Source organism: Sus scrofa, chromosome 10 (genome assembly GCF_054392235.1).
Source record: "Sus scrofa isolate SSC_HxYL_T2T_F1_AM1 chromosome 10, Sscrofa_HxYL_maternal_Yorkshire_Landrace_v2.0, whole genome shotgun sequence".
Classification (NCBI taxonomy): domain Eukaryota; kingdom Metazoa; phylum Chordata; class Mammalia; order Artiodactyla; family Suidae; genus Sus; species Sus scrofa.
Window position 1 is genome coordinate 69,984,487 of NC_139392.1, and position 27,300 is coordinate 70,011,786.

The window sequence follows — 27,300 nt, forward strand, 5'->3', positions numbered from 1 at the left end:
ATGGACACTAGTTGGGTCCATAACCCGCTGAGCCACAACAGGACCTCCTAGTAGTAACTTCTCTTGTAAGCTACTTTGCATAACTCAACCATGGTAACAGATCAGCTGATCTCTGTGGTCTATTCCAGCTCAAAGTATACGATTACATCAACCAACTATATGTACCAACTCCAGAGGAAGGACTCTTAATTAATGAATAAAGCAAATATTGTGTTAAAGGACAGACAAGCAATATCAGATTTTTGAATAAGCTGTTTACTAGGTAATGTGCTTAACCCCATCACTGTGATGGAAACGTGAAGAAGGAATGAACTGTGCAGTTTAGTGGGAAGACCTTGGAAAGGGATCATTATTTACTGGGGAGAGACGGCATATATTCCTTTAAAAATACCCATTATCCTCAGGGGAAATTTAGTTGTTAAATTACCTCCTATAAGCTCTGAACTTTTCTGCACTGCAATAGCTTTAATGTTTTTTGTTTGTTTGTTTTTTCCATTTTGGGCCACCCTGCGGCATACGGAACCCCCAGGCCAGGGATCAGAAATGAATCCCAGTCTCGACCTAAGCTGCAGCTGTGGCAAGGCTGGATCCTTAACCCACGGTGCCAGGCTGGGGATTGAACCTGCATCCCGGTGCTGCAGATACCTCCAAACCTGGTGAGTCACAGCAAGCGCTCCTAAATTTTTTTCTTTTTTTCAATGAAAAATTGTGGGGAAAAATTATTTAGGCAGAGTGCAGCTGTGTAAAACACACGCCCGGGTGTTTGACACCACATGCTTTTTTTTTTTTTTTTTTTTTTTTTTTTTCTGTCTTTTGTCTTTTTAGGGCTTCACCCACAGCACATGGAGGTTCCCAGGTTAGGGGTTGAATTGGAGCTACAGCTGCCAGCCCATGCCACAGCCACAGCATCGCAGGGTCCGAAGCCGCGTCTACGATCCACACCACAGCTCTCGGCAATGCTGGATCCTTAACCCACTGAGCGGGGCCAGGGATCTAACCTGAGTCCTCGTGGATACTAGTCGGGTTGGTTAACCACTGAGCCACGACGGGAATTCCTGACACCACATGCTTGCTTGTGTGGCTTTATTCCATCATTCGTCCAGTTTGAGGAAGTCACTTGACTTCTCTAAGACTCCTTCCTCAGTTTTCTTATCCATAGTATGGGGGTGATAATGCTTATTTCAGAGAATTATTAAGAGGAGACAAAAGATAGTTTTAAAGTGTTAACCAAAAGTCCCAGCATCTGGTAAAAAGATAACATCAATTTTTCAAAAATTAGGAGTTCCCGTCGTGGCACAGTGGTTAACAAATCCGACTAGGAACCATGAGGTTGCGGGTTCGATTCCTGGCCTCGCTCAGTGGGTTAAGGAACTGGCCTTGCCATGAACTGTGGTGTAGCTTGCAGACTCGGCTAGGATCCCGCATTGCTGTGGCTCTGGTGTAGGCCGGTGACTACAGCTCTGATTAGACCCCTAGCCTGGGAACCTCCATATGCTGTGGGAAGCGGCCCTAGAAAAGGCAAAAAGACAAAAAAAAAATTTTTTTTTCAAAAATTATAACATCAACATTTTAAAATAATTACTTGGTCAGTAATAGTAAAAACAATTTATTATTTATCAGGGTACCAAGCATTTAAATCCTATTTTCATTCACTTTTTATATGGCAACATAGCTTTATATTTACCATCATCAATGTCTTAAAATAAATTTTAAATTACCTTTAGGTAGTAAAAAAATCTATGTCATTTAGCCTGGAAGTAGTCTGTAATTATAACAAGAAGAAGAAAAAAAATTAGGGACAAAGTATATCCATATCCATACTTATGGAGAGAATATGGAATCAGATGAAATCTTCTAGAATGTGGTTATTATCCTACACCAGAGATTCATTCTTGGTTTCGTGAGTCAGTGCCACGGAAGGCTAGCATTAGTTTCCCTGAATATACAGCATCATATGCATAAAACAAGTCCCTGAACACAGACTGCTAGAGTAAGTATGGCAATATTTACATAAATGCTCAAAACGAGAAGTCTCTGGGGACAAAAATTAATGTTCTCCACCGAATATCACGTTTGTTCTGTTGGTTTAGTCATCTGGGGTGGCTACGAAATTTGAAACTGAAAAAAAAAAAATGCGTGGTTTCTTTTTTCATGTTGTACAGAAAAGTGTGGAATCCCCTGGAAAGTATGTGCAGTGTCTATCAGGGTATTGTTGCCAAGGAACCAGAACACAAACAGAAGATTCAAGAAAGCCCTTCTTTTGGCCCAAATCTCAAGGGCTATTACAGTTGTGCCATATATGATTTAAGAAGGTCATAGTTGTTTGAGGGGTTTTTTTCTTTTTCCTTTTTATAACTGTTTCAAAGAGGAGCAATGGAAATAGAGCTCAAAGTTCTCAAACAGTAGCGACGTGGGTACTGGGATGCGAGACTCCTAAAAGGTCACCTCCGGTTACCAGACTCAGAACCAACATTAAATGAAGGTCAACCGTGTGTATATCTATTTTCTGCTGTTGTCAAGGAAGCAAATAATGTCAGGATTTAGCCTTTCCACTCATTCTGAAATGTCTACATAGGTTTAATGCCGCCTTGATTACCAGGTCCTTGCTGGAAAAGATGTGAAACCAAGGCAAAAAAAAAAAAAAAAAAAAAAAAGGCAGCATGATTTTCTTAGTAAGTTATCATGCCGATTTTTACCAATGTGAATTGTGAATTGATATATAAGCAGATTTTTAAAAATGAGCATCATCTCTTAAGAACCGCTTTGCAATAAATAAAAAAAAAAAAAGCCCTTAAGGGAGAATTTGCTATACATCAAAATCAGACGCAGTATCATACACAAGTCTGTGCTTTCGTTCTACCTGAAGATGCTATTCGCTTTCAGTCTCCAGGCTTAAACATTTTCTAAGAGTAACACAAAGACGAAAGTTCAAAATATCAAAGAGGCTGAAGCGGCCAGCGTAAGCAGGACAGGGTATAGCATGTACAGATGCGAAAGAAAGCTTAGGCAACAGGGAGGGAAATAACTTTGAAATTAAACAGAACTCATGTTTCTTACAAGCTTTTCTTTCACTTGAATTTATACCCAAACCGAACAGCCTTTTATTTCAATTTCTACCCATGCTGAACAAAATTTCTTTCTTTTATATCCCATTACATAATAAAACCCTCACAGGCGTCTATGTCTTTTTCCAAGAGCTTGCTTACAGGTTGACTGAACAGAACGACCCCTTCTCGGCCGCAGATGAGGCTGCTTCAGAGGCAGAGTGGAAGAGACACTGCACCCCTTCTTCTCTGGGATCTATCATCGCCTGGCAGGAAGTGACACTCTGAGAGCAATTCGTCACCGGCAGAGGGAACGGTCTCTGCCTGAGACGAGGGCCAGCCAGCGTGATTCACGTCCTGGCCTCACGAGCGTGCCCCTCGATCTTTGCTGACCACAATTCCAACACCACTTTCACTGTGAGCATCCAACCTCCAGATTGTGGTGCATGTGCTGAACAGGGCTCAAGAGGGACCATGGGAAATGAAATCCAAGGGCTGGTGATGGCTCCCATCAACTGGCCGCTGACAACATGTCCTGCCTCCACGTCTATCCTCCCCTTAGCTCAGTATTTCTCCATGATTTGTTCACTTTCACCCTGCTCAGGAGGCATTTTTTTTTTTTTTTGGTCTTTTTAGGGCCACACTCACAGCATATGGAGGTTCCCAGGCTAGGGGGTCTAATCAGAGCTACAGCTGCTGGTCTACGCCACAGCCACAGCAACGCCAGATCCAAACCGTGTCTGCGACCTACACCACAGCTCACGGCAACACTGGCATCCTTAACCCACTGTGTGAGGCCAAGGATTGAACCTGTGTCCTCGTGGATGTTAGATTAGTTTCCTCTGAGCCACTGAGCCATCATGGGGAACTCCTAAGGAGGTTTTTTGAATATTTCTCCCCAACTGTTCAAAAAACGTAACATCACAGATATACTCTGTATCTCTGATGGACTCTCTTCATCTGTGCTTTAAACATAAAGCATAAGCTAATTCCACCCTCCCAGGAAACAATATTCAGGCCCTTGGGGTTGGTGCTGAGAATATGGGTCCTTGCCAAAATACTCGCCCATTGAAAAACTTGGGCCCACTCATCCTGAGCCTCCCTGCTTCTACTTAGAAATGTCCTTCTATCCCAGACAGTGGGCTGATTGTTGTTTATTCTTTAAAACTCAGTGCAAGTATCAAGGCAACCTGGAGGGCCTCTCAGGCTCCCCAAGGCTGGCCTGAGTCTCCCACATGCCCCCAGGGCATCAGGGACTGTGGATAGTACACGCGGGTTACTGTCTACCCTACGACATCAAGGAAGTCAAGGAGGCGATCTCCTTCTTCTCCATTAAGGGCTGAATGGTGCCTCCCCCCAGGGTTTACACACCAAAGCTCTGACCCCCAGTACCACAGGACGAGACTGTCGTTGGATGTACGGCCATCACAGAGGGGATGAAGTCAAAATAAGGCTCCCAAGGTGGACCTTGATCCAACCTGCCTGGCCTCCTGACATGAAGAGGAAATCAGGACACAAATAGAGACATCAGTATGGCCCACAGAGACGAGGCCATGGGAGAGCATGGCAAGAAGGCGGCTGTCTGCAAGCCAGACAGAGAGGCCTCAGGAGAAACCAACCCTGCCCTGCCGACACCTTCACCTTGGACGCCCAGCCTCCAGATATGTGAGAAATAAATGTCTGCTGTTTAGAGCACCCAATCTGTGGTATTTCTCTTACGGAGGCTTGAGCAACAAATACACCGTCTTCTATAAACACCACACTCAGAAGCTGGTTGCGAATAAATATATGCTGGATGGTTGGTTGAGGAAGGAGAACATGTCCTCCATAAATTCCTGCTTACAGAGCTGCCCTCCCCCTCCCCCCCGCCACCCCCTGGGGAGTCAGGATCACATTTACACAATTGCAAAGTGTTCCCTGGTCTGCAGGGAGTACCGCAGGGCCCTCACAGGGCCTGGTCTATAGCCCTCACACCTGAGGCAGACTCCCCAGCACTCCACAGAAAGCCGCTGGATGATGGAATTACACCAGAGAAAACCTCGTTCTCCAAGGGTGAACCTCTCAGGAACCCTAGCACACATCCTCCAAGTCACAAAAAGAATCACAAGGATAAATGCAAAGGAATTCCCCTGAAAGACCAACCATAACAAAGACTATTGAAAGGCCCAGGGGAGGGAAAGAATGGAGGGAAACATCACTGACCTCCAGGGGGGCCTTGGCAGGGCTCTAAAAATACATTTTTGAGAAGTTCTGTTCGGGACTCTGCTATAACGAACTCTAGGATCCATGAGGATGCGGGTTCCACCCCTGGCCTCACTCGGTGGGTTAAGGATCCAGCATTGCCATGAGTTGTGGTGTAGGTCACAGATGCAGCTGGGATCCCACGTGGCTGTGGCTGTGGCTGTGGCTGTGGCTTAAGCTGATGGCTGCAACTCCAATTCAGCCCCTAGCCTGGGAACCTCCATATGCCTCAGGTGCAGCCCTAAAAAGCCAAAAAAAAAATCCCCAATGTTTTTTTAGAACCGCCTTGATGCAGTGCTGCCCATCCCCAGGTGGTCAGGAAGGTGCTGGCTGGCGTTCACATGGAGCCAGCCGCGCAGGCTCTGGATACAGTGTTTATAAATCCCAAGCCGATTTCTGAAAGCCCCTCCAGGCTTGAGAAATCTCGTTAATCGCTGAAAAGATGATAAAATGGAAGCAGGCCCTATTCAAGAGGCTGATGTCATCTCTCTTCCCAAAGAAAAGGCCACCGTCTCCTTTGTGAAAGCCCTGGGTGACATCACCTCCCAGTCCCTGCACTTCGCCCTTCCTCTGCCTCTGTTCGCTCAGGGGCTTTCTCCCTTTGCAAATGTCACTCTTTCACTGACAAAGCTCCTTGACCTTGTCTGTGCACTGGATTCGTTGCCCCCTTACCCCCTCCCCACATCCCCCCACCTGGAGGGATGACGATAAGAGGCAAGGGGTGCTCGCAGCTGGCTGGGAGGCCCCTATTCACAGGCTTGCAGAAAGTTCTATATTCCCTTCAGCAACCCAGACAGAGGCCCCCGAGGCCGAATTCAGCCCCTGGACAATGCTGTCAGCGCTGAATACCGTCAACCATTTAGCCAGGCGGGGCAACTGTGGCCAGTTCTTTCTTTCCAGACTGGGGTTCTCTTTGATGGCTGCATAAAGGCAAGGCAGTGTGGTGTAATCTCACATCCACGGCGCCACTTTCAAGATGGGTCCACAAAGAAAGCCCGATTGTCCATCCATCTTCTCAAGGCAAATAGAAGATCTGTGTGGGCCACACAGAGGCATGTTTTGTGAGCGGGGTTATTTATTAATTGGCGACATGGAGGAAGTGCCTGGGGATTCTTCCTCAGCGGCATTGCGCAGGAAACGATGCCACTGCGGATTCTGAAGGGCTCTGGGGAGTTCTCACTGAGTGATTTGGAAGAGAGGGGGAGGGGAGAGGGGCCTGAAGTGAGATGCAATTCTAGTGAGAGGAGGCCAAGGGTTGAAAGGCGCTTGCACCGGCACGGCGAGGAGGACGAGCAGCTTCCCAACCAGCATCAGGCTAGGGATCCGGGACCCTGGCACTGGAGGTCTGAAGAGTTTGTGCTAAGACAATCTTTTTGAGTTGCAGACACAGACACACGTGCACACACAAACACCCTCAGGGCTCTCTCTATTGTACTTTAAAGTTGAGACTAATTTTTTCATGTATTTTGCATCTTGTATTTGTTTTGGGTTTATGTATTTTGTATTTCATTGTGTATTTGAACCCTACAATACGCCATGTGGCTTCGAGGCTTCCAAATCCTACTCAAAACTCATGCAACGTGGATGGACCTAGGGATGATCATCCTAAGTGCAGTTAGACAGTAAAAGACAAAGGATATCACTTATACGTGGAATCTTAAATAAAGGATGCAAATGAACTTAAGTGCAGAACAGAAACAGACTCACAGACTTTGAAAAGCTTATGGTTACCAAAGGGGACAGGTGGGGAGGTGGGGGGGGTGGGGGTGGAGGTGGGGAGGTGGGGGGTGGGGTGGGGGTGGGGGATGGACTGGGGGGTGGGGGGGTGGACTGGGGGTGTGGGATTGGCATCTGCACACTGTGGTCTATGGAATAACTGGCCAACGGGGACCTGCTGTAGAGCACAGAGAACTCTACCCAATATTCTGTCATCATCTCCGTGGGAAAAGAATCTGAGAGAGGACAGATCTGTGTCCATGTAGAAATGAATCACTGTGTTGTACAGCAGAAATTGTCGCAACGTGGTAAATCAACTCTACTTCAATAAAACAATAAAATAAAATAGAAAAAAACCTCATTTCTCTGTAAGTCAGAGAAAGATAAATACTCTATGCTATTGCTTATATGTGGAATCTAAAAAATACAACAAACTACAAAAATACAAAAAAGAAGCATATTCACTGTTACAGAGAGCAAACTCGTGGCTACCAGAGATGGGGTGGGGAAGGGCCATAGGGGGCGGTGGGAAGGACAACCTCTTAGGGGTAAGAGAGGGCCGTGGATGTACCGGACAACGCGAGGACTATAGCCCACATTTTATACTAACTATAAATGGAGTGTACCCTTTAAAAATTGTATAAAAATAAAATTTTCTTAAATGACAAGGAAAAAAAAAGAACTGAAACTAACATTTTATTTCAAGTAAATATGGTTAGATGTGCCTTATTTGATTTTTTTCTGTCCATACATGATACTTCAAGGTCACAAATGCCTCAGAGCTCAAGGTCTGGAGACTCTCCCAAATAAAGATGCATGGAAAGAAAAAAGCTCTCATTTCTCTGAAATCTGAAAGATTTACAGGAAAGAAAGGGTATGACCCCTATCCTTGCCTGAGCCCAAATGGCGAGGGACCCAAACACCACTGCCCCCTTGGAAACTGGTCCCTCGGGCTCACCCTGCTCCCTCCCTCCCCAGAGAAGATACCTTCTACTAGGAATTCTTTTCCTTCCGCCTCTCTGCTTACTTAACGCCTGCTTATTCTTAGATTTTCATTCAAAAGTCCCATTGTCATGCAGGACTGCTCCCGCCTTCAGGTCCATCCAGGTCAAACCTCCTTCCTGAGCTCCCTGACACTTACCAGGCTTTGATTTTACATCGATTTTGGTGCTGATGTGCTTGATGGCTGCTTCTCCCAATCGCCTGTAAGCTCCAGGAGCGTAGGAACCAGGCCTGTGGGTAGGAGTCACACACTGTCCCCAGCCCTAGCACAGCACCTGGCCCCAGACAGCTCCTTAATATCTGTGCCAGGAGCACACGGGTGACTGAGAAATTGGATTGCGGTCTTCAGTTTACCAACAATGGATAAGAAGGGAGGCGACCTCTTCCTTTGAAGACCACTTCTCTGATCCTTGTCTTTTCTGCTGGCCCCTCTTCTCAGGCTCCCTCAGGTTAAAGACAGTACAAACCCTGCCTGCTTGCAGCCTTGCATAACTATAGTCTATGAGAATTCATTTTGCACAGCTCAGGCCGCTAACAGCTGCTTTCCAAATGGTTCTTCCCAAGGACGACTGATATCTAGTGGGCAGCAGAGAGGTTTTAAGTGTTCAGTTCTGGTTCTCTTTGGCAAAATGTTCGCTGGACACCTCTGCTCCCAGGCTGAGCAAGTTTTCAGCAACTGGGAGTAAGTTTAGAAATAGTAAACAGGAAAAGAGAACAGACAGAGGGTGGCTTTGACTCTCTCAAGTGAGGATGGATTCCAAATGGAACTGGAAGAGAAAAATGTTCCCAGCTAAAAACTCAGAGCTCTCAGCAGGGGAGTCAGGCATGTCTAGCATGTTGGCTGGAGGACCCCAGGGACCCAGGCATCCAGTCTGGCCAGTAACAGCCGGGAAGTCAGACTCCTTCATGTGGCCTTGGGCTAGTATGGCTACAGCAGCCTGGAGGGCAGAGGAGGCAGCCCCAGAGGTGGAGGATATCACCAGCGAAATAAATCACTGCTCTTAAATTACTCGATTCTAGCTGCCTGGCAGCATTCCTTACAGAGTTTTTGGAAATTAGCAACAGTCAAGGTCACAGTGCAGACCGGCGGGGTCCTGTTTCTGCAGGCTGGAACTCAGGCGTGGCTTCTCTTGAAAACTCCCAGGCTATTCTGATACGGATAAGGGCCAGAGGGACCACTCGCCTAGGTCCTGAGCCTCAGCCTCCTGGTTGGCCTTTCTTCCTTTGCACTCTCTGCCTCAGTGTCAGTGGGCTATGAGCTGGGCACCCCGGGAGAAAGAAGCTTTCTTAGAGACCAAAGAGGAATGAGCTCTCAAAGCATGATCCTCAGAGGCTCACTGGCAGCATCCCCTGGGAGCTCTTCTGAAATGCAGATTCTTGGTCCTACCTCAGCCCTCAACTCCCTTCCCCCCACATCAGAAGCAGCAATTTATTTATTTATTTTTTCGCCATTTTTTAGTGCCATACCTGAGGCATATGGAAATTCCCAGGCCAGGGGTCAAATCAGAGTTGCAATTGCCAGCCTACACCACATCTACAGCAACGTGGGATCTGAGCTGCATTTGCGACCTATACCACAGCTCATGGCAACGCTGGGATCCTTAACCCACTGAGCCAGGCCAGGGATCAAACCCATGTCCTCATGGATACTAGTCAGACTCGTTACCGCTGAGCCACGATGGGAACTCCCAGAAGCTGCATTTTAACAAGATCTCCAGAGACGCACGCGCACATGAATGTTTGGGTAACACTGTCCTGGAAAATACCCCTCACCCTTGAAAATCTGGGTCATGTCCCAAGATTTAATTCTAGGTCCTTTCCCACAGCCTCTAGTTCTCTTAGAATTGGGTCATTTCTGAATCACAGGATATAGAGATGTGCTGTACTCCAGAGAGGAATCAATCCAGTCCCTTCATTTAAGACATCCACCAACTGCCATTCCAAGGTTCAATCTACCTACTTGATTAAAAGGACAATCCAGACCTTCTACCAGCATAGCTGTCATTGCTCATATACTTTGGGAATTCACAATCTGCATTTCAAGCTATAAGGAGCTGTAGATTACCACTGAATAGTTTTAAATATTAAAAAAAAACCCCTATACTTGGAGTTCCCGTCATGGCTCCGCCAGGAACAAACCCAACTAGTGTCCATGAAGATGCAGGTTCGATCCCTGGCCTCGCTCAGTGGGTTAAGGATCCAGCGTTGCTGCGAGTTATGGTATAGGTTGCAGACATGGCTCAGATCTTGCATTGCTTAAGATGGTGGCTACAGCTCTGGTTCGACCCCTACCCTGGGAACCTCCATAAGCTGCGGATGTGGCCCTAAAAAGACCAAAACAAACAAACAAATCATACTTATATTTTCACAAAATACATTCAGTCTCCTGGACCCTTCAGGTCTGTACAGCACTGAGATGCAGGTAATAAATGTGCTATGATGTTAAAAGCCCTCAACACACACATGTGCTCAGCCCTGACTGTGACATCAGGACCACAGCTGCAGGTGCCTGCGTAGGATTCTGGGTTTAAAAAGGCAACCCCACTTCTTTTTCAAATTGACTGAATCACACCAGGGAGCCCCAAGCCCTTGCCTGAAAGCTGCTTCTAGAGGATTCAGGGAGACTGTATTTTTCAGGTCTAGATCATGCTAAGAGAGTGGTTCTCCAACTTCACTCACCAGGGAGACTAGTTAAGACGCAGATTATCAGGCTTCCCCTCAGAGTGTGTGATTCCATAGGGTGGGGCCTGAGAATGTGCCTTTCTCACAAATTCCATGTCATGCTGATGTGGCTTTGGGGGATGGTGACTTCTGTTTGTTTGTTTGGCCGCCCTTGGCATATGGAGTTCCCGGGACCAGGGATCAGATCTGAACCTCAGCTGCAACCTACACCACAGCTCCGGGCACTCGGGATCCTTAACCCACTCTGCCATGGCCAGGGATAGAACCTGCGCCTCTGTGCTTCAGAGACACCACTGATCTCCTCGCACCATGGCAGGAACTCTGGAAATCGCACTTTAAGAACCACTGCCCTTGGGCCCTCTCCCTTTAAACGGGGCCACCTGAGGTCAGTCTAGACGTTTCAGAGCCTGTGTTTAAAGTCAATTTGCATCTTCAGAGGAATGATGGTCCCCTCTTGCTTTCTGACCTCCACAGTCTCTCAGAGGCGCCTCCTGAGAGGCATGCATGGCAAGCATGGCAATCATGACCCCATCCCTGGCTTAGTGCAGCAGTAGCTCAGGCTTTCTGCTCAGGCTCCGCCTGTCGCCCAATGCTCGCCCTTCCTCTTCTCACTCTGACTGGCTCTCAGTCTTTCCTTTCTCACCGCATCAGTCCTCTGCTCAACAGGCAGGGGGCAGGGTGAGTCTTAAATCTCCTCCTACCCACTCCACCGGACAGACTCCAGCCCACCCTGCAATCTTCTTGCAACGCCCAGGTACAGGTCTTCGCCCGCAGAAATATGGCTCTGCTCCCTTTTTTCTCTTAGGCGATTTACTGCTACAACTCCTGAAGCAGTTACCCCAATCCTGTCCATGTGAACCTCACTTCCTGCCTCAGCCCTAACAGGACTCACCTCTCCCAAGACCACCAACGTCAGTAAACCTTCCAAGCCCTGATACTGGATTACCACCTTGCCATTCCAGATGCCACTATTTGTGGATGGCATTGTCTCCAAATACAGAATTGCACTGGGATTGGCTCTTGGGCAAACAGCAATCACCAAGTATGACTGTGATCAGCACGGGGCTTACCGTGGACGAGCCACTGCATCTGAAACCCTCTCTCTCCTTGGCCAACCCCATCGGTGTGGAACAGCACTTGAAGCCTGGAGCCTGTGGTGCTCCCCGATGGTGGAATGACTGCTCCACAGAAGCGCCCCATCCGCTGTGGGCCATCATAGAGCTGAAACCAGAGAGAGAGAGAGAGAGAGACGTCCCCATGTGAAAACTTCACGGGCTTTGTCGGATGGAGAAGGCCAAGTTCACTCCCTCAGCAAAAGCTGTCCCTTGGTTCAAAAGTTGAGGGTCAATCTACCGACATGGATTGAGGACAGGAATTAAGATTAGGTAATTACATCCTGAGAGAGGTCCACTCCAAATATAATCCAGGTACAGACGAAGGAAAAGGGGCCAAGTCAGATGGGGTCACATATTAAGCACACAAAAGAGATGCTCAGTGAATAACGGTATTATTATTATATGCTATACATTTAAAAAATACATAACAATGGTAATCAATTAGACATTTGAGAAAGCTATGAAAGAACACAAAAAGTATTCCCACTGAAGATGACCCCTGTTAATATTTTGTTAATACCAGAAGTTTCCCTTGCCAACATTTTTTTTTTTTAAATCTGTGTGTATATGTAAATATACATGTGTCTGCAGGGGTATATACGTGTGTATCGATTTGGGCTACACGTGTAATTGTGTTCTCTGCTTTTCACGGAGCATGTCACTAAACGGTCTATGTAAACATACTTAATGGCAGCATAAAATACTACTCATATACTATATTTACATTACAATTCTCTTGTTCACTAAGGATATTTCTAATTTGGAGCCAGTAAATATAAATCTTTGTTGGATATTTTAAATTTCTCCCAGGAAAGATTCCTATAAGGGGAAGGCTCTGGAGACATACTATTACATTTCTTACTAGATGATAGTTTATTTCAATTTATTCTCCCATCAGCTGTTGCCGGAAATATTCCTTGTAGTGGAGCTTTGGTAATCATGAATGCTATTATTGTTAAGGTTGGTGATAACAGTGAAAAATAGCTCTCTTTTTTAACTGTCTTAATTTGTTATTTTGAGGTTGAAGTTTTCTTCATGTTTATTGGATGTTTCTATTTCTTCTCTTGGAACTTTTCTGCAAGGGGTCTTTGCCCATTTTTCCCACTGAGGTATTTATACCTCCTGCCATGCACCCTTTAATCTGCCTCATTTAATAATTTCATCAGAGGAGTTCCTGTCGTGGTGCAGTGGTTAACGAATCTGACTAGGAACCATGAGGTTGTGGGTTCGATCCCTGGCCTTGCTCAGTGGGTTAAGGATCCGGTGTTGCCGTGAGCTGTGGTGTAGTTCACAGATGCAGCTTAGATCCCACGTTGCTGTGGCTGTGGTGTAGGCCGACAGCTACAGCTCTGATTAGACCCCTAGCCTGGGAACCTCCATATGCCACAGGAGCGACCCAAGAAAAGGCAAAAAGACAAAAATAATAATAACAATAATTTCATCAGATGTACGTCTCCAAACTGAAAAAATAAACCTCCTTGCCCTATATCTTCAACTGGGAATAATAATGATCATCCAGGGATCCTTCTTCATCACTTGGGTCAATGTCTTTCTCTTAATCCCCTAACATCCATTTTAAATGCTCTGTTCTAGATACCTTGGGGCACACACGTAAGAATGTATGCGTATGTGTTTGTGTATGTCTGTATGTAAATTATGATCTGGATTCAATAAATTCCAAACTGACCACATTATTTTAATTTACTGAAATGTTAGGGGAGAAAACACGGTCGGCAACATATTGCTTTGAGCGTGGAAAACCGTATAATCAAATCCTGCAAAGCCCCTCCATGGAGGTGCCCTTAACCCCTGTAGCCAGCCATTAATCAGTTTTCCTTTGAAACTCCTCAGCTTGTTATTTGTCCTTCTTTGTGGAAATGGCCACATTCTGGTTATAGGCATGTGCGTCTGTCTTTCCTGCTGCTGATGGTTTTCCTTAGAGCCTAGACCACCTCTCACATTCCCTCCCCGCCTGGTGTAGGGCATCTTCCAGGGCAGAGTCCAAATGCATCCACAATGAAGGAACACAACAGCACCCCGGCGCCCCTGCCCCGCCCTGCACGCGCCCCCCCACCCCCCCACCACCAACAACTGCATTTTTTTCTCATGGGACTTCATTGGCATTGTTATTTGAACCCTACACAGATATGCATTAGGGGCTTCTCCTCCTAAATGTCAGCATGCTCCTTTCTGGCAACAAGGGTCTGGATCCTTTGTAGCCACTCTGCAGAAGGGGGGACCTGGCAAGGTCTTGTCCAAGGTCATAATAAATAGCAGATTTCTAAATCTGGGCTATCTCAGAGTTCCTGCTGTGGCTCAGCAGGTTACAAACCTGACTAGTATCCAGGAGGATGTGAGTTTGATCCCTGGCTGCTCTCAGTGGATTAAGGATCCAGCGTTGCTGCAAGCTATGGTTGTAAGTTACAGACAAGACTTGGATTCCGCATGGCTCTGGCTGTGGCATAGGCTGGCAGCTGCAGCTCCGATTTGACCCCTAGCCTGGGAACTTCCATATGCCATGGGTGAGGCCCTGAAAAAAAAAAAAAAGCAAAAATAATAATAAATAAATAGATAAACAAACAAATAAATAAATTTGGTCTGTCTCACCGAGTTCACTAAACTTGCTGCTTATCAGATATTCATGCTTGTGTGATGTGGGGGATGGTCAGCTGAGATTTAAGAAAAGAAACTCAGGAGTTCCCGTTGTGGCTCAGTGGGTTATGAACCCAACTAGTATCCATGAGGACATGGGTTCGATCCCTGGCCCGCCTCAATGGGTTAAAGATCCAGCGTTGCTGTGAGCTGTGATGTAGGTCACAGATGAGGTTCAGATCTGGCGTTGCTGTGGCTGTGGTGTAGGCCAGCAGCTGCAGCTCCAATTCAACCCCTACGCTGGGAACTTCCATATGCTGCAGTCTCGGGACCTAGCAAATAGCAAAAAAAAAAAAAAAAAAAAAAGAGTGAAACTCAGAAGTCCATTACATCCCTTAGCTTTAAGTGCTAAACCTAAGCACTTAGATGAGGCTTATTTTTCAGGCTTATCCCTTTAGTTTCCTTTTAATAATTATTTAAATACTGCTACTTTGAATACGTAAATTTATTATCAAGTTTCTAATATTCTAGATGGTTGACAGAAGACATAACAAGAGAGCAAAAATAAGAGAAAGAAAACAGCCGCATAAAAAGAAGAGGGAACCACAACAGCCTTCACTCCCTTCTCTGGCCCCGCCATCCACTGCAGGGGATGGAGGTGAGGGAGGAGGTGGTGTTGCAATCTGTTTATTTCTAAACTACTGCCTTACTGCAGGGTTATTTATCTCAGCCACAGAGTTTTCATTAAACCAAGTGCATGAATTCCAATTCAAAACTAATTAATACAAAAATAAACCCACTGTTCCCAGGCCAAGGCATAATAAGCAAAAAACAAAAAAACAAAACCCCCCCACTCTCCTGTTTTCCACTCCAAAAGGCTCCTTTTTAACTTTGGATTGTAGTGCACTGGCCAAAACTTTAATTATTTCATCTTTATCCAATGAAACACAAGGAACGATTTCTCTAGAACCACAATCACTCTAAGCTTCGTGGATCTTCAGAAACTTCAGGTAGCGACATTCTGAGGAAATGTATTCTAGATTCTGTACAAAGTCAAAAGCACGATAGGATTTCTGCCTCCGAGCTCAGCAAGGTTAAGAAATGAATTTTCACATGACTTGGAGGGGATTTTTTTTTTCCTTCCTTCCGGATGGGATTACTTCATCCAAGGAGAGCCCCTGAATCCCAGTGGTCCTTAAATAGCACATTGTGAACAGAATGGGGGGCGGGGGCCAAGGGAGGGGGCTTGGGGGGAAACACTGATGAATAGTAATCCCTTTCTTTTTGCTTTTGGAGGGAAGAGAAGGACTCACTGACATAAACATCAAAGACACACTGATGAGAATATCTATAGTGTCAAATACATTAATGAATTAATTACTATGGAACACCTCTTTACCAAAAAAAAAACACCCCGAAACAAACCATACCTCCAATTTTATGTCTTTTTAGAGTTTACACTTAATTAAATCGAGGGGTTTTGTGTATATTCACACAGATGGCTAACGTCACCTCGACAATTCATTCCCCGCGTAAATTTACCACACAAAAAAGGAACAGTCATTTTTCAAAGTACACAAACACTGGTTACCATAGAAACCAGTGGGTGCCTGCTGCTCCTGATTCTGTTTTCAGAGCAGAATCTTAACCGCAGGACATTCCAGCTGTGACTCACTGGGGACTGCAAGCGAGCACAGTGACTTGGCCCTACAAAGGGTACGATGTCCCCTGCGTTTAGAAAGCCTGGAGATTTACTAGGTCTGAACAATCTTGGAGGCTGAAATTGAGTCCATATACAGAAAACTAGTGGAAATTAAAAAAAGATTGAGGTTCTTACTTTGACTATCCAGATCTAATTTGTATAACTGTGTTTAGAGGTTTAGGTTTTGTTTGTTTGTTTGTTTTTGTCTTTTTAGGGCTGCACTTGTGGCCTACGTTAGTTCCCAGGCTAGAGGCTGAATCAGAGCTGTAGCCGCTGGCCTACACCACAGCCACAGCAACACCAGATCTGGGCCGTGTCTGCAACCTACACCATAGCTCACGGCAACGCCAGATCCTTAACCCACTGAGCCAGGCCAGGGATCAAACCTCTGTCCTCATGGATGCTAGTCAGATTCTTTTCTGCTGAGCCACGATCAGAACTCCCTGGGGTTGGGTTTTTTTTTTTAATTATTTATTAAATACTCAAAATGCTGCTTACATTTTCAAGTTGGCCATTAAATGTATCTTCCTATGTGCCTATGTGTGTGTGTGTATAGACCAAAGGTCTTATGTAGAATCTTTTCAGCCATTGTATTAAAGAGATGTTTCATTTAAGATTTTGGTGTTTTAGATCCTCCACCCCCACGCCACCCTGAAATATTTCAACCACTCTTAAGACACTCAAAGAGGAAGGAAATCTCTTGCCTAAGCCACATTTACCAATTTCTATCTACTTCCTTTGCTTGGGTTTGATAACTTGGTGCCTGCGCAGTTGATTAGACTATTAGAGATTTCAGACTACAGTTGAAAAGTGAAATGATCCGTCCAATAGTAAGGACCCATACATACAAAGTGGAAAATAAAAAACAAGGATATATCACTGACAGTGCAATTTTTGTAAGGGTTTTGTAGGTATTTTATGCATCACGGGAACTCAAGTCTGGAGAAACCCAGAGTCAGCTAATATGTAACCTTTTCCCTTGGTGGGAATCAACTTAAATGAACCACCAAGAACTCTCAGAACAAAAAGGAGCTTTTCAAGTGTCTCTCTGTTGCAAAATTGTTTTATGATCTTGAAAATTTGTGATTGTAATGAATGAAAGTATAATTGTTTCCTTTCTGAACTGGGGATGCATAGATTGACTTACTTCTCTCCTAAATGAATTGTAGAGTCACGGTGAGTAACAACTAAAACTCAGCCCTTTCTATTTGGGGTTGGCATCTAATTCATACTCTGCCTTTTTTTTTTTTTTTTTTTTTTTTAGGGCTGCGCCTGTGGCATATGAAAATTCCCAGGCGAGGGGGTCAAAGTAGAGCTGCAGCTGCAGGCCTACGCCACAGGCACAGCAACGTTGGGTCTGAGCCTAGTCTGTGACCTCTACCACAGCTCACGGCAATGCCAGATCCTTAGCCCACTGAGCAAGGCCAGGGATTGAACCCAAGTCCTCATGGATACTAGTTGGGTTTGTCACTGCTGCACAACAGGAACTCCCTAATTCATACTTTTCTAAGTACCGTTTTTATTTGCAATTTCTGCAGAAGAAAAAAGTTTTAATAATTGATTAAAGAAAGTCCATTAAATCAAGAGTTTCTTTGGGATGATCATTTAAATATGGAGGAACTTCTGGAAAGAAAAATAGGGCCCGTTTCCTATTACAAGTCTTTAAAAATTCCAACAAAACTTCATACTTTAGAGTTTAAGACATAATGGAAATGATTCATCTGCTGTGAGGGAGAATTCTAGGTGTAGTAGAGAATCCCCTGATATTTGCGAAGAACAAAAAATCTGATCAATGTAAAGAAAATAGTTAAATTTCTGAGAACTATACTCCATGAGTTCACAGAATGGCTTTTCAAAGTCACTGTCACCAATAGAAGATTCTCTTTCGATTGGGAGCAGGAAAGTCATTTTATTACAGGAGCATATCAGAGTTTAGAGTATATTCAGTGTGGTCAGTAATAGGCTCTTAGATTCAAAGTCCCTTCCGAGCTCCTACATTTGCTTAGAATACAATCTTGTGAAAATGTCTTAACCTCCATAAGCTCAAATTTCTTTCTGAACTTGGCATCTTAATGGTACTTATAAAGTTATTGTGTTTAGCAAATGAGACACCCTACACAAGCTGAATGTGAGTTCTGGCTTAGGGAAAGTGCCCAAAACGTGATTCTAACTCGTGGTCAGAGGCAAAGGGAACCAATGCTGTTTCCAAAGAAACCACCCCAGAAATAGCTTGGGGAGAAAAAATGTGATGGGTAGAGAGAACTCGAACTGACTCACGGAGAACATTTCTCAGAAATCATCCCTGGTGGACCAGACGCGGAAGCACCGAATCAATGAACCACTTCTAAGGAGCTGGCAGCCAGCAAGGGCGGTGTTGCTATGACAACCTGGTTTTGTGTGTTGATGAGCCCACTCCTGACGTGTGGGGTGCAGAGCGCAGTGCAGATCAGACGGCAAGGGAGACTGTTAGCGTAGAGTGTGTGTCTGGGTGGAGGGAGACGGTGGGTGACGACAGGGCTGGTGGCAAAGAGGGTGCTGGGAAATCTGTCAAGGCTGCTTGGGGAGTGGATCAGGGAGAGGCCATACTAAGCAAAGCAGCTCTGCCCACTGCCTGTGTTTCTTCCTGAGGCAGCCTCCTCCCTGCTTTCTGTCCCGCCAGCCTGCAGCTCTAGCTGCAGAGGAGTAGGGATTGGTGAATTCTTGGAGCACCTCTTCAGATTATTTTCCCCACCCGGAAAAACAGCTCTACTGGGATCTATGGGAGCGGCCTCATCAGAACAGTTATTGAGAACATTGTTGCTGAAGTTTACACACAAATCTCCCGGATACACTTGGCACTTGAAGGTTACTTTCAATTTGAGGGGCTTTGAAATGTTCCTGCAACAACAGGAAAAACGGCCAGGCGGGATTCATAGAGTGGGTGAAAGGCTCCCACCGGGGATGAGAAACGCCTGGGGTGATAAAACCATAATCAACTTCTTGGAGGTAAATTAGGCAGATGTTTAGAGGAAAGCGAACAAGCAGAGCAGGGAGGACTCTAGAGGGCTGGGGATCCCAGGGAGGGGAGGGCTGCTCCATTAGACACGCACAGGCACAATGCTGGACCTAGAGGCACACATCCCCCCCAAGGCACAGGGGAGGCCACGCTGCCTGCCATGTGCTGCCTGCGGGGTGGGGCAGGAAACAGGAGGTACCCATCTAAAATTAAACAGTTCCTCACAATGCTGGGCTTTGCGTGAGGCCAGGAAACCAGCTTGAAAAACTGCATTCTGAATTCCTTTGGGGCACTCTGAATCAGAGGTTGGTCTCAAACGCAGACCCTGTGGCTTCCTTTCCACGTGGTGGCTGCTTGCTGTCCCCTCTTAATGTGCACTGATATTTATTTCTACTCTCTACATATTACTTATTTTAGAAGCCACAAAGGCTGCTTGGGGGATATATATATATATGTGTGTGTATATATATTTTTTTGAATTATTGTCTAATCATGAATCTGTGCAAAGATTTAATTACAAAGATATTTATTTCAGCACTCTTTACCATAGTAGATTTTTGAAAAGATTCTCTACAAGAATTGGTGGCTGTATTATGATGATGGGATATCCAATGTTACAAATGCCTGTGGTGTAATAAATAACAAAGAGTAACATTCACAAGCTATTGTTACATGTAGAAAAGTCATTATAGGAGTTTCCATTGTGGCTCAGGGGGTTAAGAACCCGACTTTCTCCATAAGGATGAGGGTTCGATCCCTGGCCTAGCTCAGTGGGTTAAGGATCTGGCATTGCCACAAGCTGCGGGGTAGGTCGCAGATGTGGCTCGGATCCAGTGTTGCTGTGGCTGTGGTGTAGGCTAGCCTCTGCAGCTCTGATTCAACCACTAGCCCGCCTAACCTGGGAACTTTCATATGTTGCAGGTGAGGCCATAAAAAAGAAAAAGGAAAAAAAAAAAGTCATTGTAGAGTAGTAGGTACAATATCATCCCCTGAGAACACTCAAATAAAATAAATATATAGGGAAAGACTACAGGAAATAAATACCACCAAATATTATTAGTAGTGATGTAATTTAGGTTATTTTTATTTTATCTATTTTTTTTCTACATTTTCCAAATCGCCTGTATTCCTGTGTAATCAGACAGGTTTATTTTTAAAGTATTATCTTTGGGGATTTATTAACATAGCAATGTAGCTGTGCCCTGGTAAAATGTTTTTCCAGTCTCAGCATTCCATACCCTTGTAGGTTCTCAGACATCCAGCTGGTCTACTAAAAATATTATACTGTCTGGCTCCATAATCATTTTTATGTATCTCAAGATTATCCATGAAAATTAGCCCATTAAAATGTTATTATGTAAAGGAATCTCCTCCAGCATTAATTTAAACCGTATTTTGTCCCCAATGCTCCTTTATTTTATCATAACTGGGTTTTTATTATTAATTAGACTAGTGCTTTATTAAAAAATAATTCCTTCAGATGTTCAGGGACGAAAGAGTTCTTACCAACGTAAGTTTTGATAGTCGCTGATGGACCACTAAGTGCCTAATTCCCTCCCTAGAGGTAAGTGAAATGCTTTGAAAGCCAAGCATATTCTCCCCTGTGTGTACACGAACCACAGCCTTCCCTCTGCCAGCTCTACCACTACAGTGAAGCAATACCCAGGTTTAAAAAATTATTCTGCCTCCTATAAGCCTCGCCATCTGCTACGGATGGGCTTAGAAGCAGGAAGGAATTTATTGGACAACATGAAATCCTAGAACCTGGAGCTGGAAGGGAGGAGAGCACTGCCATAGCCTTCCCCAACCGGGGGAGAGGGAAAGAAGCCTGTTCAATACACAAGTAAAGGTAAGAACTGAAGGGCAAAGATGTCATTTTTGAAAAAAGTTCTCAAATGGGGGTTCCCTTCATGGCTCAGTGGTTAATGAACCTGACTAGTATCCATGAGGATGTGGGTTCGATTCCTGGCCTCGATAAATGGGTTAAGGATCCAGTGTTGTCGTGAGCTGTGGTGCAGGTCACAGACGTGGCTCGGATCCTGAGTGGCTGTGGCTGTGGCTGGCAGGTATAGCTCTGATTCAATGACCCCTAGTCTGGGAACTTTCAAGTGCCATGGGTATGTCCCTAAAAATACAAAAAAAAAAAAAAAAAAAAAGAAAAGAAAAGAAAAAAGCTCTGAAATGTTGCAAGCAGAAATCGTTTCCATTGTTTAAAAAAAAAAAAAAAAAAGGCAGTCAATCAGTATTAACCAAAAATCCAAGACAATAACTCCTCATTTTTGAATTTAGCATACTGATCAAGGCTCATGCCTACCCTGTGCCTGTTGGATGGTGGGACAGACCTCGCATGCACATGATGCCTGTGGCCTGGGGAACTAGGCGAGGACCGCCCAGAAAGGAAGTAAGATAGAGCAATGTCAAGTTTGGAACATCTAATGCAATTTTTACTGGCTTATGAGTGCTGTGGAAATTATCAGTAGGTTTGATAATTACTCATCCTGATCCTGTCCTTCATGTTTGAGAGGAGAGTGAGAGGGGAAACACACAGTTTCTTCTGAATCTGAGAGCAGTGACTCTCTTTTGAAGGCTGGTGTGTTTGCCTCATTAACTGTAGCAAATTAATTTGACTTCATGAAAATTCTTCATTGTGAGGAATGGTGAGAAAAGATCGGCATTTTCCATGAGGAAAGGGATTTTGAGCACACTGAGATAAACATCACTCCTTTTAATTTTTTTGTAACAAAAAAAAAAATCATGTTTACTTGGGTAAACTTGGAGTCTTAAAATTCCTACAAAATGCTTCTTCTTACACTTAATGACACCACAAAGTACTTGGCTTAATTAACCAATGGCTACACTTCATCCCAAACTCCTTTGGAATCTAGATCATGCTTCATCCAATGCTAGATTGACATCCAGTGGGGAGACATCAACTGAACTGTTTGGTATACTGTTTTCACTTTTTATGCCTGGTTTTGAATAGCAGTTGTCCTGAGAATTGAAATAGCTTATCTCTGAATTCTAAGCAAAATGCCAGCCATCCTAGAAGCAAACTTCCTCTGACAGACAGTTCTAGGAAAGCCTGACTCATCTGCCCAGGAAGTGTTTGAGGAGATGCCATGATAATGAGAGTCAGCGCAGACCCACTGCTGCTAAGACAGTGAATCTCATCTGCTTCTCTGCATCTCCCCAATATCTGCCATGAGTATGGATGCTTTTATTGAATCTTATAACAACTTTATGAGTAGGTGTAAGAATTCTTTTTATCTAGACATACGGATGGCCGGTAGGCACATGAAAAAAAAAATGCTCAACATCACCAATTATCAGAGAAATACAAATCAAAACCACAATGACTTGCCACCTCATACCAGTCAGAATGGCCATCATTCATAAGTCTACAAAAAACAAATGCTGGAGAGGAAGTAAGAGAAAGGGGAATCCTCCTACACTGTTGGTGGGAATGTAAATTGGCACAACCACTATGGAAAACAGCATGGGGGTTCCTCAGAAAACTAAATATAGAGCTACCACATGATTCAGTAATGCCACTCCTGGGCATATATCTGGACAAAACTACAATTCAAAAAGATATATGCATCCATATGTTCACAGCAGCACTATTTACAATAGCCAAGACTTTGAAGCAAACTAAATGTCCACTGACAGATGAATGGATTAAGATGTGGTACAGATACACAATGGAATACTATGCAGCCATAAAAAGAATGAAATAATGCCATTTGCAGCAACATGGATGGGACTAGAGATTCTCATACTAAGTGAAGTAAGTCCGAAAGAGAAAGACAGATGCCATATGATATCGCTTATATGTGGAATCTAAAATGTGGCACAAACAAACCTATCTACAAAACAGAAACAGACTCAGAGACATAGAGAACAGACTTGTGTTTGCTGAGAGGGAGGGAGTGGGGAGCAGGATGGACGGGGAGTTTGGGGTTAGTAGATGCAAACTATGCCATTTAGAATGGATAAGCAATGAGGTTCTGCTGCACAGCACAGGGAACTATCCAATCCCTTTGATGGACAGAACATGATGGAAGATAATATAAGAAAGGAAGTGTATATAAATGTATGACTGGGTCACTCTGCTGTACAGCAGAAATTGACACAACACTGTAAATAAACTATACTTGAATTAAAAAATTTTTACAAAGAATCCCTTCTATCTAATACATGAGGAAACTGAGGAAGCAAGAGGTTTAACTTTGCCAAGGTCACACCTGATGAGAAGGATCCAAGCTTTGAACCTAGTGGACTCCAGAGCCTGCATTCTAGTTAGAAAGATGGGAACAGGACCCTGTGTCTGTCATCACCTGGCAGCTTGGTCATGAAGACAGGATTGTTGCTAATCTGAGGCGCAGTTGCCCTATCTGTGCAATGAGCACAAAAATACCCAACTGCTGGACTATCCTGAAGATGAGCAGGTGTCTACAGCAGGGCCTAGCATATAATAGACGTCAATATTTTATAATTCTCAAAACTGACATCTGAAATGTGAAGAACTTTCTAATCTCTCATGAACTTGAAAGTTTTGCTTCTTCGTATGAGAATAAAAATGGAAGAAAACTTGGAAAACCTCTCTAGAATATCATTTCCCTAAGAATGTTCTGTGGATTATAAATGTGCAATAGATGTTAATTAGCTAGAATTCTGGGCAAAGATGAATCTATCTGGAATGTTGCCTTTGGCATCCCCCCAACGAGGGAGCCCCTCCAGCTCTCCTAGTTGGACCCTTGCACGCAGTGCTATTAGGCTGTATCCTGGCGTCTGTCCTTCCTTCCTGTGTTACCACCTCCACCCCATTCAATGACTCTGTCCAGTTCTGTTGATTCTGCCTCCTAGGTGCTCTCGAATCCTTTTGCGACACTCTCCCTCCACAGCCATGTGGACATCTGGCCGTCCCGCTCACCTGGATGGCAGCCCTCCTCTTACTGGGTCTCCACAGCTTCGCTGACCCCCCTTAATTTATTCTTGAAGCCGGAATGTTCTCCAAAGTGCCCAGTCCAATACGCCATCTCTCCGCTCACCGTCTTGAAAGACCTCCCGTCGCTCTTTGGGGGCGGGGGGGGGGGGGGCCTGAAACTCGGCACATGCGCACAAGGCCCTCCCGCAGGTGCCCACGCCACCTGGGGGCTCCACGCTGGTCGACGCCTCACCTTGTCCTTCCAGTCGTGACAGAGGTGTTTTCCTCTGGGTCCTCCTCTCAATTAAGCTTTAACCTTGGCCCGTAAAAAATGCAGCCTCAGCACAAAGCACAAATGATTGCGTCCACTCCTTCCCCCCAAATTAAGACTTAAACCCACACTAACATAGTTTCAAGCAGCTCGAGGTCACCTACCCAGGAGGACCCAGAGGTGCCTGCCTGAAGGTATGTACCGTTTGTTCCTGCCAGCAACAGGGGTAAGTCCCACCCCCTCCCCCTTTCCTTGAGTGAGACCTACAAAGGGCTTACAGTTGTGAGTCCTTCCTTGTCCTTTCGAGATGAATGTGTTTCTGATATAACGCATAAGGGTCTCTCTCAAGGATCAGAAAACCAACCGTTCCTTTGAAACAAAACCCTTGTGAAAGACACGGCCCCTGTCGCCCAGGCTCTGTGGGAGGACAGAATCCAAACTTGCATCACTGCCAGCTGCAGACACAGCCGCAGCATCGCACTCATGCAGAGGAAGCTGTGGTGATTCTTCACTTCCCTGACTCCCCTCCAGGCCCCGCTGTCCCCTCCCCGCCGACTCCCTCGCTCTCCCTTTTAAAACACGCAGTCACCTCTCTGCACGGTGAACTTGCGTTCCATTCATGCTGGGCCCTCTTCCCCATTGCAGGGGTATAGGACGGATTAATATCTGTCCTTTCCACGTGAACGAGTGTCTGGTTTTCTCTTGGACGGTTCCTCAAACACAGCTGCCCTGCCTGAGGCCTTGAACGTTTAGACCTTGTCCAGATGCCCCTCCCCCCATGCACATCTCCCCCACGGACAAGCTCCCCCCCCCCAACCTGGGCCTCCTGCTTCACGTCTCTGGAGCCTCTGTAATAATCCCTGATAGCACTTATGACAGCTTGGAACTAAATTTGTATTGTGTGATAAACCAAGATCTGTCTCCTCCGTGAAGACAAGAAAAACTGCTGCTAAAACAGGTACATTTCCACAGCCCGCGTGTCTAAAATATATCTGAGTGACTAAATGAACAGATACCTGAATCAACAACGCATATTTAGGATGACAAGAGCTTGAGGAAGTACTACAGTAAAGACAGAACAAGACAACAAACCTTGCTTTTACTGTGTTTGATTCGTAAACTGCCAAATTTATTAGAACGTAGGTCTCTTTATTTGTGAAATATCTACAGCATAAGTGGCAGAGAGCTACGTGGTGTCCGCAAGTCCCCACTCCCTTTCTGGGTTTCTGAATCACCACGTGGAAGGCAAAGGAACACCTACACTGGTTCCCAGCATGGCTGAGAACTAAACCTACACTGGGCTGAGCATCTGAGAACTGCCACGTTCGCCGTAAAACAGCTCATATTCCTGGGAGTTCCCGATGTGGCTCAGAGGAAACAAATCTGACCAGGATCTGTGAGGACGCAGGTTTGATCCCTGGCCTTGCTCAGTGAGCTAAGGACCCGACGTTGCTGTGCGCGCTGGTGTATGTTGTAGACTCGACTCAATCTGGCATTGCTGTGGCTGTGGTGGAGGCCAGCAGCTGTAGCTCTGATTTGACCCCTAGCCTGAGAACTTCCATATGCCATGGGTGTGGCCCTAAAAAGCCAAAAAAGAAAAAAAAGAAAAAAAAAAAAAAAGACTCCAAAAAAACCAGCTAGTATTCCTTAGTATCCCTTGACTAATTACAATAGTACATGGGCCTGATGTTTCATGGTTGCAGTTAAGAAAAAGGCTGCTTGGGCTGCAGATTTAGAAAACATGGGTGTAGGACTGAAAGACTGAGGGGCACTGGTTATGTTTTCACTCATTTTTTTTTTTTTTTCCATCTGAAGCACATTACTCTATAGCTAAAAGGAGGACATGGAAGTGTAATAAACAATGATATAAACATCTGGTGAACAGGATAACATCAGAAAAAGGATTTGGCAAGAGATGAAGTGAATCTTATGAAGACTGGAGGGAAATGTATTTGACAGAAGTCAGTGACATAATCGAGAGGACTTGAAACAGACCCAAGTGGAAAGGCAAAGGCATTAGGAAGGCATGAAAGGATATAATGGAAGATGCCAGTGACAAAGGGGCCAAATAAAGAGAGCGGGGGTGCGGGGGGGGGAAATTCCTGTCATGGCGCAGTGGACACAAATCTAACTAGGAACCATGAGGTTGTGGGTTCGATCCCTGGCCTTGCTCAGTGGGTTAAGGATCTGACATTGCCATGAGCTTGGTGTAGATCGCAGACATGGCTCAGATCCTGTGTTGCTGTGGCTGTGGCGTAGGCTGGCAGCTGTAGCTCTGATTAGACCCCTAGCCTGGGAACCTCCATATGCTGCAGGTGTGTCCCTAAAAAAAAAAAAAAAAAGGCAAAAAAGAAGGGGGCACAAAGTTTAGAATCAGAATTGAAAAACTGTAAAGCCACTCTGACATTTTTTTTACATAATGAGATAAACAAAATAACCGTATCACCAGGCCTTGATGAGACAAAGCATATAATTCAGCTGCAGCAATGGAAAAGTAAGACCTACTGAAAAAGAGATATGTAATAGAACTTGAAGGTATATGTTAAGAAGATACATGTTGAAATATTTAAAACTTCCTAGGAAAGAGCTGTGACACGAGGATAAAACATGACGTTGCGGTGGGAAGGGGCTGTAGACAGTGGATTCAGGAGTGGAACTAAGGCTTACTCTGGCCTTGCTTGGTTGGCATCCCCAGGAATTTTGATAGGGTAGGTCTGGAGCCGGGTCTATGAATATACTTTTTTCTTTTTTTTTTTTTTAAGGGCTATACCCATGGCATATTGAGGCTCTCAGGCTAGGATTCAAATCGGAGCTGCAGCTGCTAGCCTACTCCATAACCACAGGAGCACCAGATCCTTGCTGCATCTGCGACCTACATCACAGCTCACAGTAATGCTGGATCTTTAACCCACTGAGTGAGACCTGTGTTTGAACCCGCATCCTCATGGATACTAGTCAGGTTCATAATCCACTAAGCCACGAAGGGAACTTTCCCTGAATATATCTTTTGAAC

The 27,300-nt window shown here is 45.1% G+C and overlaps 1 protein-coding gene across 4 annotated transcripts in view; it reads right to left on the reverse strand.

Annotated features, from left to right (window-relative positions):
* The window catches only part of LOC100521743 (cubilin-like), a 314,323-nt gene that overhangs the window by 186,666 nt on the left and 100,357 nt on the right, over window positions 1-27,300 (reverse strand). The window contains exons 1-3 of one of the 4 annotated variants that reach the window (XM_084980002.1): window positions 24,566-24,676; window positions 24,023-24,164; window positions 11,756-11,906 (exon numbers count right to left, since the gene is read on the reverse strand). In XM_084980002.1, the coding sequence (XP_084836128.1) occupies window positions 11,756-11,885 (130 nt within the window). In that variant the 5' untranslated portion in view covers window positions 11,886-11,906; window positions 24,023-24,164; window positions 24,566-24,676. Of the gene's footprint in view, window positions 1-3,206; window positions 3,317-8,142; window positions 8,688-11,755; window positions 11,907-24,022; window positions 24,165-24,565; window positions 24,677-27,300 lie in introns of those variants that run through there. The other 3 variants (XM_021064811.2, XM_084980003.1, XM_084980004.1) reach the window with 3 other exon arrangements.